The sequence below is a fragment of the Scyliorhinus canicula genome, chromosome 4 (genome assembly GCF_902713615.1).
Source record: "Scyliorhinus canicula chromosome 4, sScyCan1.1, whole genome shotgun sequence".
In the NCBI taxonomy this organism is placed as follows: Eukaryota; Metazoa; Chordata; class Chondrichthyes; order Carcharhiniformes; family Scyliorhinidae; genus Scyliorhinus; species Scyliorhinus canicula.
Genome location: NC_052149.1, coordinates 191,859,098 through 191,877,810, shown reverse-complemented (window position 1 = coordinate 191,877,810; position 18,713 = coordinate 191,859,098). Strand labels below are relative to the sequence as shown.

General features: G+C 42.1%; 1 protein-coding gene across 3 annotated transcripts in view; it reads right to left on the bottom strand.

Moving 5' to 3' along the window:
* LOC119965263 (protein FAM13B-like) overlaps positions 1-18,713 on the bottom strand; it is a 212,025-nt gene that overhangs the window by 123,832 nt on the left and 69,480 nt on the right. For all 3 annotated transcript variants that reach the window (XM_038795769.1, XM_038795770.1, XM_038795771.1), the window contains 2 exons: positions 7,409-7,450; positions 626-788 (listed from right to left, as the gene is read on the bottom strand). In XM_038795769.1, the coding sequence (XP_038651697.1) occupies positions 626-788; positions 7,409-7,450 (205 nt within the window). The remainder of the gene's footprint in view (positions 1-625; positions 789-7,408; positions 7,451-18,713) is intronic.

Genomic DNA, 18,713 nt, shown 5'->3' with positions numbered 1-18,713 from the left:
TGATTTAAAAAATGCTTGCCTACATTTACAATGCTAAAATAATATTTTTTATTTAGAGAGATCATTAGATCTTAGTTCCAATAAAAGTTAATTCCTCTGTCAGACTAAAGAACCTTGCTTCATTATATCTTTCGAGATTAAGCCCAAAATGTGAATATATTTAATTGATGTTATAAAGCTATTTCATTACAGAATTCTGTTCCTGGTATGTGAGAATTTGGCCTGTTTATGCTCCTGATTGATACAGCAATACATGTATAATTAGTGCATATATTTAAGACTACACAAGTTGAATTTGTATTCTGAGCGTGCACCTTCTAGTGCTAGAATAAAGTTTGCATAAATTAGCATTGTAGAATATTAATTCTGGGCCTGAACTTTCAGTCTGCCTATAGCCAGAAGAAATTAGCAGCCTTTGGTGCCAGCTGCATTTTGCCTTCCGAGGCAGTAAATCACCTCCCAAGGTTGATCTTGGTCCCTGGAGAAATAAACATTATTGCTATATGGAACTACTGCTTCTAAAGACTAGCAGATTAGGGTATTAATAGGGGATATAATGCAATTTCAAACTTCAGATCATTTATATTCATTTTGTCACAGTTATACACGTGTTGTTTCTACTCACATTTTCAACACCCTGGTGCAAACTAATTTTCAGTACTTCCAAGGTACAATTATGTAGTAAAAGCTGCTGATTGTTGTCTTCCAAACTATCAGCATGCTGCAAGGTTTGAGAAAGGGCTGTTTTATTAACTTCAGTGTTGTGACTGTTCGCTTCAGTGAGATCTCTGGAATTCAGAAAAAAGAAAATCAGAAAGTTTACAATCAATCTCAGAGAAAACTGTTTTAAAAAAAAATTCTGAGAACTACATTTTTTAAATTAATGCTTTCCATATACACTGTGGAATACCACTACGAGGTTGGAGATTTTAAGACATATTGCATCAAAGTGTAATGAGGGCATCAGTGTAATGACGGCACGATTAAAGTCATTCTTTTCTGGACCCATTTTAATCAGAAGCTTAATCAAATTTCCTGTGAGGCAAGATCAAAGGTAGGGAAAATTGCAGGAGGCGGTGACATGGGATGATAGTCAAGCAATCTGTCATATAACTTGTCCGACGAATTAAAACAGTAGATTTGTTCATGAATACATCACGTCATATTATTGCTCATAAGAATTGCTGCAAAAAGCTAATTTTCATTTAAATGCCGATTAGAATACAAACACCACTTACGACTATATTCATCAAGAAGAATGAAACCATGATTAAGTCAAGTTTCACGCTCTGGAAATGTTTACCAACTTAAAAGTAAACATGAGACTTGATGACTTCTCCACATTAAAGAGTAGATTAATAACATTTATACATTTGTAAGTGCTAAACCTTTCAAGCCAAGATAATTTCAAACAATTTACTTGAACCATCATATCCCCCAAACTAAGTTGCAATCATTTTCATGTTCTGAATTTTGATAGTTTCAAATTCTGATTTGGCTCATTAAAGATGCAAAAAGGTTTGTGCGCAGCTACAATTAACTATGCTTTAAAAGCGGTCATTTGTCTATTAGCATGCAGAAGCCTCCTGGTACAATTTAAAATTCAGAGAAGCAAAAGAGAACTAACATGAAAGTTAATAAAAGTTTTCCATAGGCATACAAACAGTAATAAGGATAGCAAGAAGAGGAGTGGGTTGATTAGAGAAAAAAAGGAAACCTACATTGAGGAAGAGGGCATGGCTGAGATACTAAATGCAAACTTAGCATCGATCTTTACCAAGGAGGAAGTTGCTGCCAGTCATAGTGAAAGAGTGAAGGTGCTCAATGGGCTAAATATCGATCAGTGGTACAAGACTGGCTGAGCTTCCAAATCCTCCTATGTAGAATGACTGGTCGCCCGTACAGATATCACAGAATAAACTCCAAACTCTCACCACCTATCTAATCATCTTGGTTTTGCCACTTATTCATTTATCCTCAAGTTTATCAGCAGCCATCATACCTTTACAATCATCAGGACTCCTGATTCCAGTTCGGTTGAGACTGTTCTATGGCCTTCATTTCATTGTCTAATACAGGGGTGGGCAAACTTTTCCGTGCAAGGGCCACATTCAGAAATTCACAATTCACAAAGGGCCGCATAGTATATTAAGTAAAATAATTACTTCACCCGGTTATGATTCTGGGCGCCTCATATAGAACATAGAACAGTACAGCACAGAACAGGCCCTTCGGCCCTCGATGTTGTGCCGAGCAATGATCACCCTACTCAAGTCAACGTATCCACCCTATACCAGTAAGTAACCCAACAGCACCCCCCCCATTAACCTTAAAAAAATTTAAAAAAAAAAAAAAAAAAAAAAAAAATTTTTTTAAATTTTTTTTTTTTTTTTTTAATGACTTGGTGGGCCGCAGAAATACCTTTGGCGGCCCGCGGGCCGTAGTTTGCCCACCCCTGGTCTAATAAGTCAAACCATGGCAACTACTTCCATTTTGCATATAGTAGGATTACAACGGAGATCTCTCCCTTGCACAAGCCAAGGCTCTTTCTCCAGTATATCATCGCCTTCTGATAGAACAGTCATTTCCAGGCCCACTATTATCCCTTGTACCACATTGAATCTTTGCTCTTCACATTACCATTTCTCACCCTTGATCTGTTCCTCACGAGTGTTAATATAAAAGATGCCTCAAATGTCAGCCACTCAGTCTTGAGATTTTGTAATTAATTCAAATGAATCACAAGTGGACCTTAACAATTTGATTGCCTTGTTCGCTAAGTACCATCTTACCATCATGACCTATTACAGGGGTCTTTCCATTTCCCATGATCCTCTCTTTTATAATACACCAATCTCCTGAATTAAATTCTCTATCAGATGGTTACATAGAATGCCTCGGGGCTCCATGAATTTTCTCTCAAGACCTCAGACATGATGAAAGCCAGTCTCCTTGCATGTAAAGCATTCATTTTTCTTTAGATTTCATAATTCACATGAACCTCTATTAGCTGCATATACTCTTCATCAACCACACCTGCATCTTTAACGGGTTTTTTAAAAAACCTTTGACAAGGTAGCCATGATGTGGAGATGCAGGCGTTGGACTGGGGTGAGCACAGTAAGAAGTCTTACAACACCAGGTTAAAGTCAGATCCAGAAATAGGGGTTCCCTCAATGAAGATGAACATCTTGCCAAGGTCAACCCCACACCCCCACTACTTGCCTTCAAACAACCACGCAACCTCAAACAAACCATTGTTTGCAGCAAACTACCCAGCCTTCAGAACAGTAACCACGACACCACACAACCGTGCCATGGCAATCTCTGCAAGACGTGCCCGATCGACGACATGGATACCACCATTACAATGAGAACACCACCCACCAGGTACACGGCACATACTCGTGCGACTCAGCCAACGTTGTCTACCTCATACGCTGCAGGAATAGATGTCCCGGAGCGTGGTACATTGGCGAGACCATGCAAACGCTGCGACAATGAATGAACAGACATTGGGCAACAATCACCAGGCAGGAATGTTCCCTTCCAGTCGGGGAACACTTCAGCAGTCAAGGGCATTCAGCCTGATCTCCGGGTAAGCGTTCTCCAAGGCGACCTTCAGGACGCGCGACAATGCAGAATCGCCGAGCAGAAACTTATAGCGAAGTTCCGCACATGACTGCGGCCTCAACCAGGACCTGGGATTCATGTCGCATTACATTCATCCCCCACCATCTGGCCTGGACTCATGAAATCCTACCAACTGTCCTGGCTAGAAACACCTTTAACCTGGGGTTACCCCTATCTTTGGATCTGTAAAGATTTAATTACCTGCAAATGCTCGCATTCTAAGCATTGTCTGGCATCTGTCTATACATATGTTTCTGGAACATACCTCTTCATTCACCCGAGGAAGGAGCAGTGCTCCGAAAGCTAGTGTTTGAAACAATCATGTTGGACTTCAACGTGGTGTTGCAAGACTTCTTACTTTGACAAGAAAGGTAGCAAATTTAAGATAGCTTATCATTAAGACAGTTTGCCTTTTTCCTCGGATCCATATCTCCTGGTAGTAACGGTAAACTAATACTAATGCAAACATTAAGCTTTGCCAACGGGATACAGTAATATACTGACTGGATAGAGTGAAAATCTACTGACGCTCCAAAAATAATTGCCGTTACAAATTTAAAGTACCCAATTTTTTTTTCTTTTTTACTAATTAAGGGACAATTTAGCACAGCCAATCCACCCACGCAGAACATCTTTGGGTTTTGGGGGTGAGAGCCACGCAGACATGGGGAGAATGTGCAAACTCCACACGGACAGTGACCTGGGGCCGGGATTGAACCTGGATCTTCCATGAACCAGCAGTGCTAACCACTTCCCCACCTGCCACCCCAATAATTGCCTTCTCATGCAACATGTCAAGTTTCATTTGTGCCTTTATCATAAAGGATTACTGCACAGTACAAGTATCTCACCAGAGATCTACATCAGTACTTATAAAAACTTACTCCTGCTTTATTACATGAAGTTACAAAACTTGCATTGACCCTGACTACTTAGGTGATTAGAGATAACATTGTAACCAACACAAAAGCAAAATTGTACAGGCACTGTAAAACTTAAATAAAACAGAAAAATGCTGGAAATCGCAGATCTTATAGCATCTGTGGAGACGAAAACATAGAAAATAGGATATTATTCAGCCTTGAGGCTCCTTCACCATTCAGAAGGACCATGGTTAATGCCATATTCCCTTGCTCTCTCCATAACACTTGATGCCTTCAGAGTCCAGAAATATATTTATTTTTAAATATTTAATAATCTTTTATTGTCACAAGTATGAAGTTACTCTGAAAAGCCCCCAGTCGCCACATTCCGGCACTTGTTCAGGTAGGCCGGTACAGGAATCGAGCCCGCGCTGGTGGCCTTGTTCTGCATTACAAACCAGCTGTCTAGCCCACTGGGCTAAACTGGCCCACTGAATATATTCCACAGCCTTGTGGAAGAGAATTCCACAGATTTACCATCCCCAGTGAAGTGGTTCCTTATCTCAGTCCTAAATGTCCTACTCCGTATCCTAGACTATGACCCTTTGTACTAGCAACCCCCCAGGTCAATTACCTTTGAGATCCTGCCAGACCTTATGAGCTTTTCCAGAAATGTGTTTTATTTAACATTTTAATCTAATCTGTTGCACAGGTCAAAGTGCAAGCACTATTTAGCATTGCACAGTTAAACATCCACTTGCACACATTCAACATTAGATTAAAAGCTTTGTGGCTAATATAATTCTCAAAGCTTCATCGTTATTTTCATCCTCTTCCTCAAAATTGCGATGCATCATTTTAATTACTTTGAGTAGTTCACCCTCAAGAGTCACACCTGAAGCACCTATTAACCGTACCTTGGGCATTCCCAGGATTATTTGCCTATTATTGCTGATCCACCGTGGGCATTCCCACGATTGTACCTATTATTGCTTTTTTTTAAAAATCAGTTATTGGGATGCAGGCATCCTAGTAAGGCTTGGATTTGCTGCCCATTCCTAATTGCACTGGAGATAGTGGTAGTGAATTGCCTGTTAGCCAGAGGTTCTAAAATATCCTCATTCTGCTGGTCTTTTATCCTCTATACTTGCATTCAGTTTCTGGGCCATTTCAAAATCTAGTGATCAGTGAGTCTGCTACCCTTTTTCACCACGGAATGCCCATTTGTTCCACATAGGATGAAAGAAATAACTTTCCCGACAATCTTTTTGAAGGACAGTTCACATCTGATCCAGAAGAGTGGCCTGACCAAACGAGATACCTCAGCACAATTCAACAACTTCAATCGATTGAACGAAAGATTGATGAAGTTCAAACTGGGGGACCCCTGGACAAACGCTCAAGTGTGATATATTCTACCATGGAACAGACAACCTTCCGTTTTCTAAAATCTATCAAAGTCTGCTCGTGTCTCAGACATTTAGCAGATCCTCTTTCTTATAAATTTCATCCAAGCACTATAACAAAAAGGTCCAAACTGCCAACACTGTCAAATTGATGAGCAGCCAGCTCGCGAACACTGATTTTTTTCTTCTTATGGGAGCTGACAATACCAAGGCTATTCTTTGGTAGGGACAGAATCGGTGTCCAAATACACACTTCATTCTTTCCCTAGTCATATGGATCAGACCCCAAGAATATCAGAGGACTAATCATACCCTCACAAATTTATAGTTGTTTTCTGCCATTTTCAACAATAGCTAATAGGATTGTAATCTGAAAATTTTCTTAGCTTCTAACTTTCACTTTGTAGGTAGCCATTCACTGCTATAATCAAAAAACAATTGGTGAAGAATAGATTAGAGCCAATCCCCACAACAAACAAGCATCTCTTAAATCGGAAACGGATTGTGGGGTTATGAGCTGTGTGTTCATTTATGGAGGCACAAGTGAATCCAGTTATTGCTCACCATCTGCATACAATTGATGTACAAATAAAAGCAAATTACTGCGGATGCTGGAATTCTTCAAAGAGTCATCCAGAGGCGAAAAATCAGTTCCCTTCTTTCTCCACAGATGCTGTCAGACCTGCTGAGATTGTTCAGTATTTCCAGCTTTTGTAATATACAAAAATTATTTCTGGATTTTTAGTGGAGGGAGTGATAATCAGAAGCTTCAACTCCTGATTAGTCTTCAGGAGTTCATCCCCCACCATCTGGCCTGGGCTTGCGAAATCCTACCAACTGACCTGGCTTGGGACAATTCACACCTCTTTAACCTGGGGTTACCCCTCCCTCTGGATCTGTAAAGGCATAATTACCTGCTAATGCTCGCATTCTAAGCATCGTCAGGCATCTTTGAATTTGTATATATATATATATATATATATATATATATATATATATATATATATATATATATATATATATAAATATATATATATAATATATATATATATATATATATATATATAATATATAATATATATATAATATATATATATATATATATATATAAAATATATATATATATATATATAAATAAAATATATATATATATATATATATAAATAAAATATATATATATATATATATATAAATAAAATATATATATATATATATATATATATATATATATATATATATATATATATATATATATATATATATATATATATATTTCTGGAACATACCTCTTCATTCACCTGAGGAAGGAGCAGTGCTCCGAAAGCTAGTGTTTGAAACAAACATGTTGGACTTTAACCTGGTGTTGTAAGACTACTTACAGTCTTCAGGAGAGGAGAGAAACAAATCGACCTGAAAATAATTTTGCTATAATTATGGATGCTTAAATTAGACAGAACTATGTAAATCCAAACAGCTAAATTGTGATGAAAACAAATCAGTACTTACTCTCCAGATATGGTCACTTGGTTGATTTGGGAGCCATGAGCACTGCAACAGAAAAATACACAAGATGCATTTGTTAATTGTAGATTTACAGTCTGGAAACAGTACAGAATGTGCTGGCAACACACATTGCAAATTACGAAGATGAAATACGTAGTATTTTAGCAGAACACAAAGATTTAATTCTATAACCCAAGGCCATAAACAACCACAAAATTGGATACCAAAAGTTCGATTAGCATCAGAAGCATGTAATAACAAAGTTATTTTGGCAAGGGAAAAAAAAAAGCAAGTTTGCTTTTATATAATGGTTAGCATTGCTGCCTCTCAGCACCAGGGATCCGGGTTTGATTCCAAACTTGAGTGACTGTGTGTGGAATTTGTACATTCTTCCTATGTCTGTGTGGGTTTCCGCCGGGTGCTCCGGTTTCTTCCGACAGTCCAAAGATGTGCAGGTTAGGTGGATTGCCATGTTAAATTGCCTCTAGGTGGGGTTACGAGGATAGGATGCGGATTTAGTCTAAGTAGGGTGCTCTTTCTGTGGATCAGTGCGGACTCGATATGCCGAATGGCCTCCTTCTGCACTGTAGGGATTCTATGATAGTGCACTACCATAGCCTTCGGACATGCTGAAGTGCTTTACAGCCAATGGAAGTAGAATCATAGAATCTTTACAATATGGAGTGAGGCCCTTCAGCCTATCATGTTCACACCAGCCATCAAGAACCCATCTAACTCTAAACCCATTTTCCAGCATTTGGCCCATGGCCTTGTAATGCTATTGACATTTTAAGTGCTCATCTAAATGCTGAGAGGGTTGCTGCCTCTACCACCTTTTCAGGCAGTGGGTTTCAGATTCTAACCACCCTCTGCGAGGAACGTTTCCCCTCTTATCTCCTCTAAACCTCCTGCTCCTTACCTATCTATACCCCCTGGTTAATGACACCTCTGCTAAGGGGGAAGGTTTCTTCCTATCCATTCTATCAATGTCCCTCATAATTTTATACATCTCAATCAAGTTCCCCTTCAGCCTTCTCTGCTCCAAGGAAAACACCAGCTTATCCGGGCAGCATGGTATCACAGTGGTTAGCACTGTTGCTTCACAGCTCCAGGGTCCAATGCTCGATTCACAGCTTGTCTGTGCAGTCTCCCCTCGTCTGCATGGGTTTCCTCCAGGTGCCCCAGTTTCCTCAAACAGTTCAATGTTCAGGTTAGGTGTATCGGTCATGCTAAATTGCCCAAAAAGGTTAGGTGGGGTTACTGGAATAGGTGGAGGTGTGAGCTTAAGTAGTATGCTCTTTCCCAGGGCTGGTGCAGACTCGATGGGCTGAATGGTATCCTTCTTCACTACAGATTTCTATGATTCTATGATCAAGTCTCTCGATAGCTGTAACGCTTGAGCCCAGGAAACATCCTGGGAATCTCCTCTGCTCACTCTCTAGTGAAATCACGTCCTTGGCAACCAGAATGGCACTCCTCCAGCTGTGGCCTAACCAGCATTTTATACAGCTATAACACAGCTTCTCTGCTCTTGTATTCTATGCCTCAACTAAGAAATGCAAGAATCCCATATGCCTTCTTAACCACCTTATTTACCCTTCCTGTCATCTTCAGGGATCTATGAACATACACACCAAGGTCCCTCTGATCCTCTGTACTTCCTAGCGGCCAACCTTACATTGTATTTCCCCTTGCCTTGTTTTTCCTTCCAAGATGAATTACCTCACACTTTTCATGGTTAAATTCAATTTGCCACTGTTCTGCCCATATGCTTTCCTTCTCACCATTTACCACACCACCAATCTTTGAGTACTTTTCTTTTTGAAGTGTTACTATTTTAGAGATTAAGCAGCCAATATAATGACAGCAAGTTCCCCGCACTTGAGCTGGTTGAGAAATAAATGTTAATGGGGAGAATTATCCTACTCCTTTTTGAACAGTACCGTGGGATCTTTCACCCTTACTGGAGAGGATGGCAGGATTTTGAAGTCTCATCTGGCAAGCCTGCAATGCTGAAATACTACACTGAAATACGTGCCTCGATTAGGTGCTCAAGTGACTGCAGTGCATCTCGAATCCTGAGTCAACGTCAGTTTCCAAACAACAGATTGTGCAAATAGTTTACCATGTTTAAATTTCTTTTGCATGATCTAAATGATAGCTGACAGTTAAATGCTATTGCACATGAAATGCTATAAGGCTCATCAACAATGTGCAGGATCTTCACACATCACACAACTGGAAAGAACACACTGGAAAATTAAAATCCACCTAACAGTATTTAAAGATATTTTTAAAAGTACCATTGTGACAAATCTGTAGTTCATGGTTCATGTTAATATTTTAGAGGTAATGTTCTGGGAAGATTATTGTGTGAAGGTTACCAAAATGTTGGGCTTTAGAGATTGCCAGAACATGGCAGTCCAGGTTACCCAGTTTTATATAACTGAGTCAGAATAGAGATGGAGCCATAAAACAGCTGGGCTTACTTAGCTCTAAAACTGGGTGCGAAGTCTATGCTCATACAATCCAGAGAGAAGTTGTTTTGGGAGTTAAGAGCTAAATTAGTTTAAAAGTCTGCAAAGACTATGTTGCCGTGGTGATGGGTGGAGCTTAAGGAGGTTCTCTGGTTTCAATGCATCTGTGTTTGCTGGGAGAGGGGCTTGGTTGCAGTTTGGAACTAGTGTGGTTTGCAGCTCAGGAGAAGCTTCAGAAGACTCCCGGGCAGTTAAGAGTTTAGTGACGTGCGGGTGAGCTGAGAAGGTAGCAAAGGTGGCTGGTTCCATGCTGGGGAGGGTTAGGACTGAGAAGCAGCCCTGGGAGCCATTTATAGCTCAGTGCAGCCAGGAGAAACCCTGGGGAAGTGCTGGCTTAGTGAAGTGTACCAGCAATTAGAAGAGGGAGTGCACCTTTGTGAACCTCATGGAATGCAATCTCAGAAGAGACTGAACCATCAGGAAGTGAACAGTCATTGAGATAGCCCAAGTAAAAAAGTGTTCTTTTTTCTTTTTTACCCATTTTTATTCCAATAAAGGGGCAATTTAGCATGGCCAATCCACCTAACCTGCACATCTTTTGATTTGTGGGGGGTGAAACTCCACATGGACAATGACCCAGGCCGGGATTCGAACCCGGGTCCTCAGCACCGCAGTCCCACTGCGCCACATGCTGCCCTGTAAAATAAGTTAAGGGAATTTGGAGGCTAGGTCGACAAAACTGTTGAAATCCCTCACAAGTGAGAAAGAGTTTAATGAGATTTTATAACTCTGGTCACTAACGTCTTTTGGGGGGGGGGGGGGCAGTTTCTAGAGTCTGTCTTGGTTGCATCTGCCATTGTACATTTCAATTTATTATGGGGTGCTTTCGACCACACTTTGCCTGTTAATTCATATTTACATCATTTTAATTTTGGCAGATAATGCAGATAGCTATATAAAGTCAGAAAAGTAAAACAAAAAGTTTCTTTGTCAAAAACCATAGAATTTTGTGCCTTTATTCTCCTAGAAGGTAACCAGAATTTCAAACTTTGCCGACTTGAAAAGTTACTGGCAACAAACAGATTGCAACACAAATCAAAAATCTGAGTGGAAGCTCAGGTTTTCATGCTGATGTCACAATACTACATTTTGAAAACTAATAAAATTACCACATAACATATTGACTGGTTTAACAACAAATCGCCATTTCCAAACAAACAATAATTTGTACAAATTTCAAAACTAAATAATGAACACCGAGCTTCTGGTCGCGGCAAATGCAGAAGACCCTGACCTGAACTCATGCAAGTCTTTTCTATCTGGAAGATACAGAATGGTAAATACATAGAATTTACAGTGCAGAAGGAGGCCATTCAGCCCATCGAGTCTGCACCAGCTCTTGGAAAGAGCACCCTACCCAAGTCCACACCACCCTATCCCCATAACCCAGTAACCACACTCGGGGCAATTGTGGACACTAAGGGCAATTTAGCATGGCCAATCCGCCTAACCTGCACATCTTTGGAATGTGGGAGGAAACCAGAGCACCCGGAGGAAACTCACGCACACACGGGGAGAACAAATACTAATACATCTGCTTTTGGTAAACGTTATACCCTCTTGGGAGAACAAATAAGTTGAATCGTCTCGATCTGAACTTGCACACACTGATAATCAGGGTTGGTTTGTCACTCCGCTCCTAGTTTCTTACTTCTAATTGCAGTTGATCTTTTTCCCCCGATCTTCCAACCCAGGCTGAGCAAGACCTTTATAGAACAGTGTGCTTCTGAAGACTTCAGTAGAGGGCTGCAGAGTCAGAGACACAGAAGCCAATTGTTTTTTTTTGCAGCAATAGCAGTCATAAAAGCGGGTATGTTTAAAGGTCCAGCCACACTGTCAAAAGCTATGAAGTAGATAGGTTTGTACGGGAAGTGGAAAGGTTTGAGGGTGGGGTCAGTATTATAGTTAGTCAGCAGTATCTTTGGGGTATCTCCCAGTTACAAATACCCTGAAACCCAGAGGTTATGGGACAAATATGGTGAATCATCTCTCTTATACAATCATCCACCCCAAATCTTTATCAGTGATCTATGTATTGGTGATCTCTATATTTCTCCAACTTTTTAAAGGAGAGGGCAGCCTCTCCTTTAAAAACAAATCAGAGGCAAAAGAAAAATGTACTTCTGACTGGATGACAAAAATTCTGAAATAGTTCATCAACAAACAACTGAACTTTGGTTCCATTAAGGGACAGAACATCCAAAAAACAAACTAACTACAGAAAGGAAAATTAAGTTTCTATGTATCACCACTTCTGCAAGAGCTTATGGCACAATTCATCATGGCAGATTTCCTTCCAAGATGTTGACTAAAGATCCCTTGGGGACATATTTGTAACTCAAAAGATGCTCCAGTACTTGGGGTTCGAAAGTAATTGAGGAGACGGTGGCATAGTGGTAGGCACTGGGACAAGTAACCCAGACACCCAGGGTAATGCCCTAGAGACCAGGGTGAAACCCATTAAGGCAGATAGAAATACCACCATCACCATTCCTGAGTATGTCCTGTACAAGTGGCACCGCCAGGACAGACCCAGCAGAGGTGGCAGCAATATTGGGGGGGGGGGGAAGCTCCAGCTGATCGCCACGTACCGCCCCCCTCGGGGATAAACCAGTAGCCCTCCATGTTGAACACCAATTGAGGCACCGAGGCTGGCAAGGGTGCAGAATGACTCTGGTTGGGAGACTTCAATGTATGTCACCAAAAGTGGTTTGTAGCACGACTGCAAATGGACTTGGTGGAACCCTAAAGGACATAACTAGAACTAGGGCAGGTGGCAAGGGAACCAACAAGAGGGAAAAAGCATACTTGACCTTTTCCTCATCAACTTGCCTGCGACAGATGCATCTGTGACTCCACTTGAACCTATCCCCACCAATCTAACTGTCATGGATTTATCTATCTGCCCATGACAGTTCAGTAGGTGTGACCATCGCAAAGTCCATGTGGAGCTGAAATCCCATCTTTACACTGGGGATACCCTACATTGTATTGTGTGGCACTACCACCATGCTAAATAGGATAGATTTAAACAGATATAGCAATCAAGGCCGGGCATCCATGACGTGCGGTTGGCCGTCAGCAGCAGCAGAATTGGACTCAGCCAAAATCTCATGGCCTGGCATATCCCCCACTCTACCATTACCACCCAGTCAGGGGATCAACCCTAATTCTATGACGAGTGTAAGAGGGCATGCCAGAAGCAATGTTAGGCATACCCAAAAATGAGGGGTCAAGCGAATCATTTTTTTTCCCAATTAAGGGGCCATTTAGCGTGGCCAATCCACCCATCCTTCACATCTTTGGGTTGTAGGGAGAGATCTATGCAGACATGGGAAGAATATGTAACCTCCACATGGAGTGTGATCCGGTGACGGGATCGAACCCAGGTCTTCAGCACCATGAGGCAGCAGTGCTAACCACTTTGCCACATTGGGTCAAGCTAATGATGCTACAATACAGGAATACTTGCTTGTCAAACAGCCCAAGCAACATGCTTTTCCACAAGCAATGGATCAGATCTAAGCTCTGCAGTCCTGCCACATCCAGCCGTGAATGGTGGTGGGTAATTAAGCAACTCATATGGAGGAGGCTGCTCCACAAATATTTCCATTTACTATGATGGAGGACCAGTGCAAAACATAAGGCTGATGCATTCACAACAATCTTCAGGTAGAAGTGCCAAGTGGATGATCATTTCAGCCCTCAGAAGCAGGACAAATCCAATCTGGCTAATTACCATTCCATCATCTACATTGATTATCAGTATAGTGATGGAAAGGGTCTTCCAAGAGTCATCAAGCAGCACTTGCTTGGCAATAACCTACTCGCTGATGCTCAGTTTGGATTCTGCCAGGGTGACTCAGCTCCTGACCTCATTACAGCCTTGATTCAAACATGGACAAAAGAGCTGAAGACAGAGCTGAGGTGAGCGTGACTGCCCTGGATATTGAGAAAGCATTTGATAAGAGTGTGGCATCAAGGAGCCTTAGCAAAGCTTGAATCAAAAGAGTTGGAATCGTGCCTGCCACAAAGGAAGATAGTGGTGGTTGTTGGAGGTCAATCACCTCAGTTCCAGGACATCACTGAACAAGTTCCTTAGGTTAGTGTCTTCGTCCCAACCATTTCAGGTGCTTCATCAATGTCCATCCCTCCATCCCAAGTCAGAAGTGGGATGTTCACAGATTATTGCGCAATGTTCAGCACCATTCATGACTTTTCAGACATTGGTTGTCAGTGTCCATATGCAGCAAGAATGCAACATTCAGCCTTGGGCTGATAAGTAGAAAGTTACATTCACACTATACAAGTGCAATGACCATCTCCAACAAGACGAGACTCAAATCAGCTCCCCCTGACATTAGATTGCATTACCATTACTCAATCTCCCACTGTTAACATCCTGGGGCTTACCATTGACCAGAAACCGAACTAATCCAGCCATATAAATACTGTGACTGCAACAGCAGGTCAGAAGGTGAGAGTTCTGCAGCATGTAATTTACCTCCCCTAAGCCTGTCCAACATTTGCATGACACAAATCAGGAGTGTGCTGGAAAACTCACCACTTGTCTTGATAAGTGCCGCTCCATACACACTCAAGAAGCTTGATACCATCCAGGACAAAGCAGCCCGCTTTGTTCAGCCCATCCTCCACCAGATACATTGCGGCAATTCACCAAGGTTCATTCATGGGCAGCATGGTGGCACAGTGGTTAGCACTGCTGCATCAGCACTCCAGAGACTTGGGTTCAATTCCAGCCTCGGGTGACAGTGCACTTTCTCCCAGTGTCTGCGTGGGTTTTCTCCAGGTGCTCCAGTTTCCTCCATCAGTCCAAAGATGTGCAGGTTAGGTGGATTGGCTGTGCCAAATTGTCCCTTAGTTTCCAAAAGGAGAGGTGGGATTATTGGGTTATGGAGATAGGGTGTGGTGTGGCCTTAAGTTGGGTGCTGTTTCCAAGGGCCGGTGCAGATTCGATGGGCCAAATGGTCTCATTCTGCACTGTAAATTCTATGACTCTACGATGATATAATTCAACAGTATCTTTCAAACATACAATCTCTACCACCCAGAAGGACACGGGCAGATGCAAGGGAACACCACCAGCTGCAAGTACCCCTCTAAACCAAACACTATCCTAACTTGGACCCTATATCACCGTCCCCTAACAGCACTGTGGGTGTACCTACACCTCATGAACTTCAGCAGCACAAGGCAGCAGCTCACCACTACCTTCTCAGGGATATTATAAATGGGCAATAAATGCTGGCCTAGTCAGCAATGCCGACATCCTGAAGTGGAAGTTAAACAGCGCAGTAGCTCAGATTGGAGTAATTGGAAGGAGTGTTACTTTTTTCATTAATGTATGACTTAAACGGAAAGGAGGAAACTACAGCAGAGATCGATTTTGCCAGGCATTGGCCATCTCCAACAGGAAAGAATCTAACCTTTGATATTTACTGGCATTACCATTGCTGAAGTCGCACCATCAACATCCAGGAAGTTTACCATTGACCAGAAACTGAACTCGATTAGCCATGTAGTGTGGCAGGTCAGAGGCCAGGAATCCTGCAGCCATTAACTCACCTCCCAACTACAAAAGCATATCAACCATTTACAAGGCACAAGTCAGGAGTGTGATGGAATACTCTCCACTTGCCTGGATGAGTGCAGCTCCAACAAGAAGCTTGACACAATCGGCTTGATTGGCACCCCTTCCACAAACATTAATTCCCTCCACCATTAACAACAATGGCAGCAGTTAAGATCCCAGGCCAGATCCAACAGTGGCTAGGATAATAATAATCTTTATTGTCACAAGTAGGCTTACATTAACATTGCAATGAAGTTAGTGAAAAGCCCCCAGTCGGCACATTCCGGCACCTGTTCGGGTACACAGTGAATTCAGAATGTCCAATCGCCTAACAAGCACATCATTCGGGGCTTGTGGGAGGAAACTGGAGCACCCGGAGGAAACTCTCAGACACAGAGAGAACGTGCAGACGCCACACAGACAATGACCAAAGCTGGGAAACAAATCTGGGATCCTGCCGCTGTGAAGCTTCACTACTAACCACTGTAGTACCGTGCTGCTGGACCAAAACCCATTTTTCACTCCAGTATTGATTGCATGAAAAAAATTAGGGCTTTGGTATTTCTAAAACAAAATCTTTATTATGAATAAAATATTAAACTTTTAACCTCACCTGAAAATAGCTTACAATTACCCTTGAAGACAAATATACAAACAACAAGAAAGATGCAGTTCTCAATCCAGCTTAAAAATCAGCAGGGCATGGAGTAAAACTTGCTTTAAGATATTTGGGTCCGGGTTAGAATCCCTGCAGATTCTGGCTGAATCTTCAAATCGCTACTTCAGCTATGTTGCCTCTTCCTCGTCTTCAGACAAGGCTGCTCTGCTTTAAAATATTACTTTTTTTTCCCTCCAAATCATCCTACTTGGAAGGAGTTATGGACTCAGGGTCAAGCAGATCAGAATTTAGTTTCTCTCTCTCAAGCTTCTCCAAACTACTGCCACTCTGCTTTCCTGAGCACCACGCAGCAATGAACTCAATCACCCCAAGCTCAAAAACAAATTCTCTCGACATAGTGCAAAAGCACATCAATGCCCCAGGGAACTCCCCATCAATCCACATTCGCCTGGTCAATTTTACCTGCTGTTTCCAAGGGACAACACAAAATCCTTTTTAAAACCATGACCACAGCAACCAAACACCCTATACTCCCAGGCTTTTAACCCTTAACTTGTCGCAATATTTTGAAGTCAATGTTCAAAAAATCGTCCAATCGTCATACCATCTACAAGATGCGCTACAGGAACTCAACAAGAACAAAGAAAATTACAGCACAGGAACAGGCCCTTCGGCTCTCCCAACCTGCGCCAATCCAGATCCTTTATCTAAACCTGTTGCCTATTTTCCAAGGTCTACTTCTCTCTGTTCCCCACCCGTTCATATATCTGTCTAGATGCATCTTAAATGATGCTATCGTGCCTGCCTCTACCACCTCCGCTGGCAAAGCATTCCAGGCACCCACCACCCTCTGCGTAAAAAACCTTCCACGCACCTCTCCCTTAAACTTCTCCCCTCTCACTTTGAAATCGTGACCCCTTGTAATTGACACCCCCACTCTTGGAAAAAGCTTGTTGCTATCCACCCTGTCCATACCCCTCAATTTTGTATACCTCAATCAGGTCCCTCCTCAACCTCCGTCTTTCCAACGAAAACAATCCTAATCTACTCAACCTTTCTTCATAGCTAGCACCCTCCATACCAGGCAACATCCTGGTGAACCTCCTCTGCACCCTCTCCAAAGCATCCACATCCTTCTGGTAATGTGGCGACCAGAACTGCACGCAGTATTCCAAATGTGGCCTAACCAAAGTCCTATACAACTGTAACATGACCTGCCTACTCTTGTACTCAATACCCCGTCCGATGAAGGCAAGCATACTGTATGCCTTCTTGACCGCGCTTATCAACCTGCGTTGCCACCTTCAGGGTACAATGGACCTGAACTCCCAGATCTCTGTACATCAATTTCCCCCAGGACTCTTCCATTGACCATACAGTCTGCTCTTGAGTTAGATCTTCCAAAGTGCATCACCTCACATTTGCCTGGATTGAACTCCATCTGCCATTTCTCTGCCCAACTCTCCAATCTATCTATATTTTGCTGTATTCTCTGACAGTCCAGCTCGCTATCTGCAACTCCACCAATCTTAGTACCATCTGCAAACTTGCTCATCAGACCACTTATACCTTCGTCCAGATCATTTATGTATATCACAAACAACAGTGGTCCGAGCACGGATCCTTGTGGAACACCACTAGTCACCTTTCTCCATTTTGAGACACTCCCTTCCACCACTACTCTGTCTCCTGTTGCCCAGCCAGTTCTTTATCCATCTAGCTAGTACACCCTGAACCCCATACGACTTCACTTTTTCCATCAACCTGCCATGGGAAACTTTATCAAATGCTTTACTGAAGTCCATGTATATGACATCTACAGCCCTTCCCTCATCAATTAACTTTGTCACTTCCTCAAAGAATTCTATTAGGTTTGTAAGACATGACCTTCCCTGCACAAAACCACGCAGCCCATCACTGATAATTCTATTTTCTTCCAAATGTGAATAGATCCTATCCCTCAGTATCTTCTCCAACAGTTTGCCTACCACTGACGTCAAGCTCACAGGTCTATAATTCCCTGGGTTATCCCTGCTACCCTTCTTAAACAAAGGGACAACATGAGCAATTTTTCAGTCCTCCGTGACCTCACCCGTGCTCAAGGATGCTGCAAAGATATCTGTTAAGGCCCCAGCTATTTTGTCCCTCGCTTCCCTCAGTAACCTGGGATAGATCCCATCCGGTCCTGGGGACTTGTCCACCATAATGCCTTTTAGAATACCCAAAACCTCCCCCTGCCTTATGCCGACATGACCTAGAGTATTTAAACATCCATCCCTAGCCTCAACATCCATCATGTCCCTCTCCTTGGTGAATACCGATGCAAAGTACTCATTAAGAAGCTCACTCATTTCCTCTGACTCCACGCATAAATTCCCTCTTTTGTCTTTGAGTGGGCCAATCCTTTCTCTAGTTACCGTCTTGCTCCTTATATCCGAATAAAAGCCTTTGGGATTTTCCTTAACCCTGTTAGCCAAAGATATTTCATGACCCCTTTTAGCCCTCTTTATTGAGCGTTTGAGATTTGTCCTACTTTCCCGATATTCCTCCAAAGCTTCA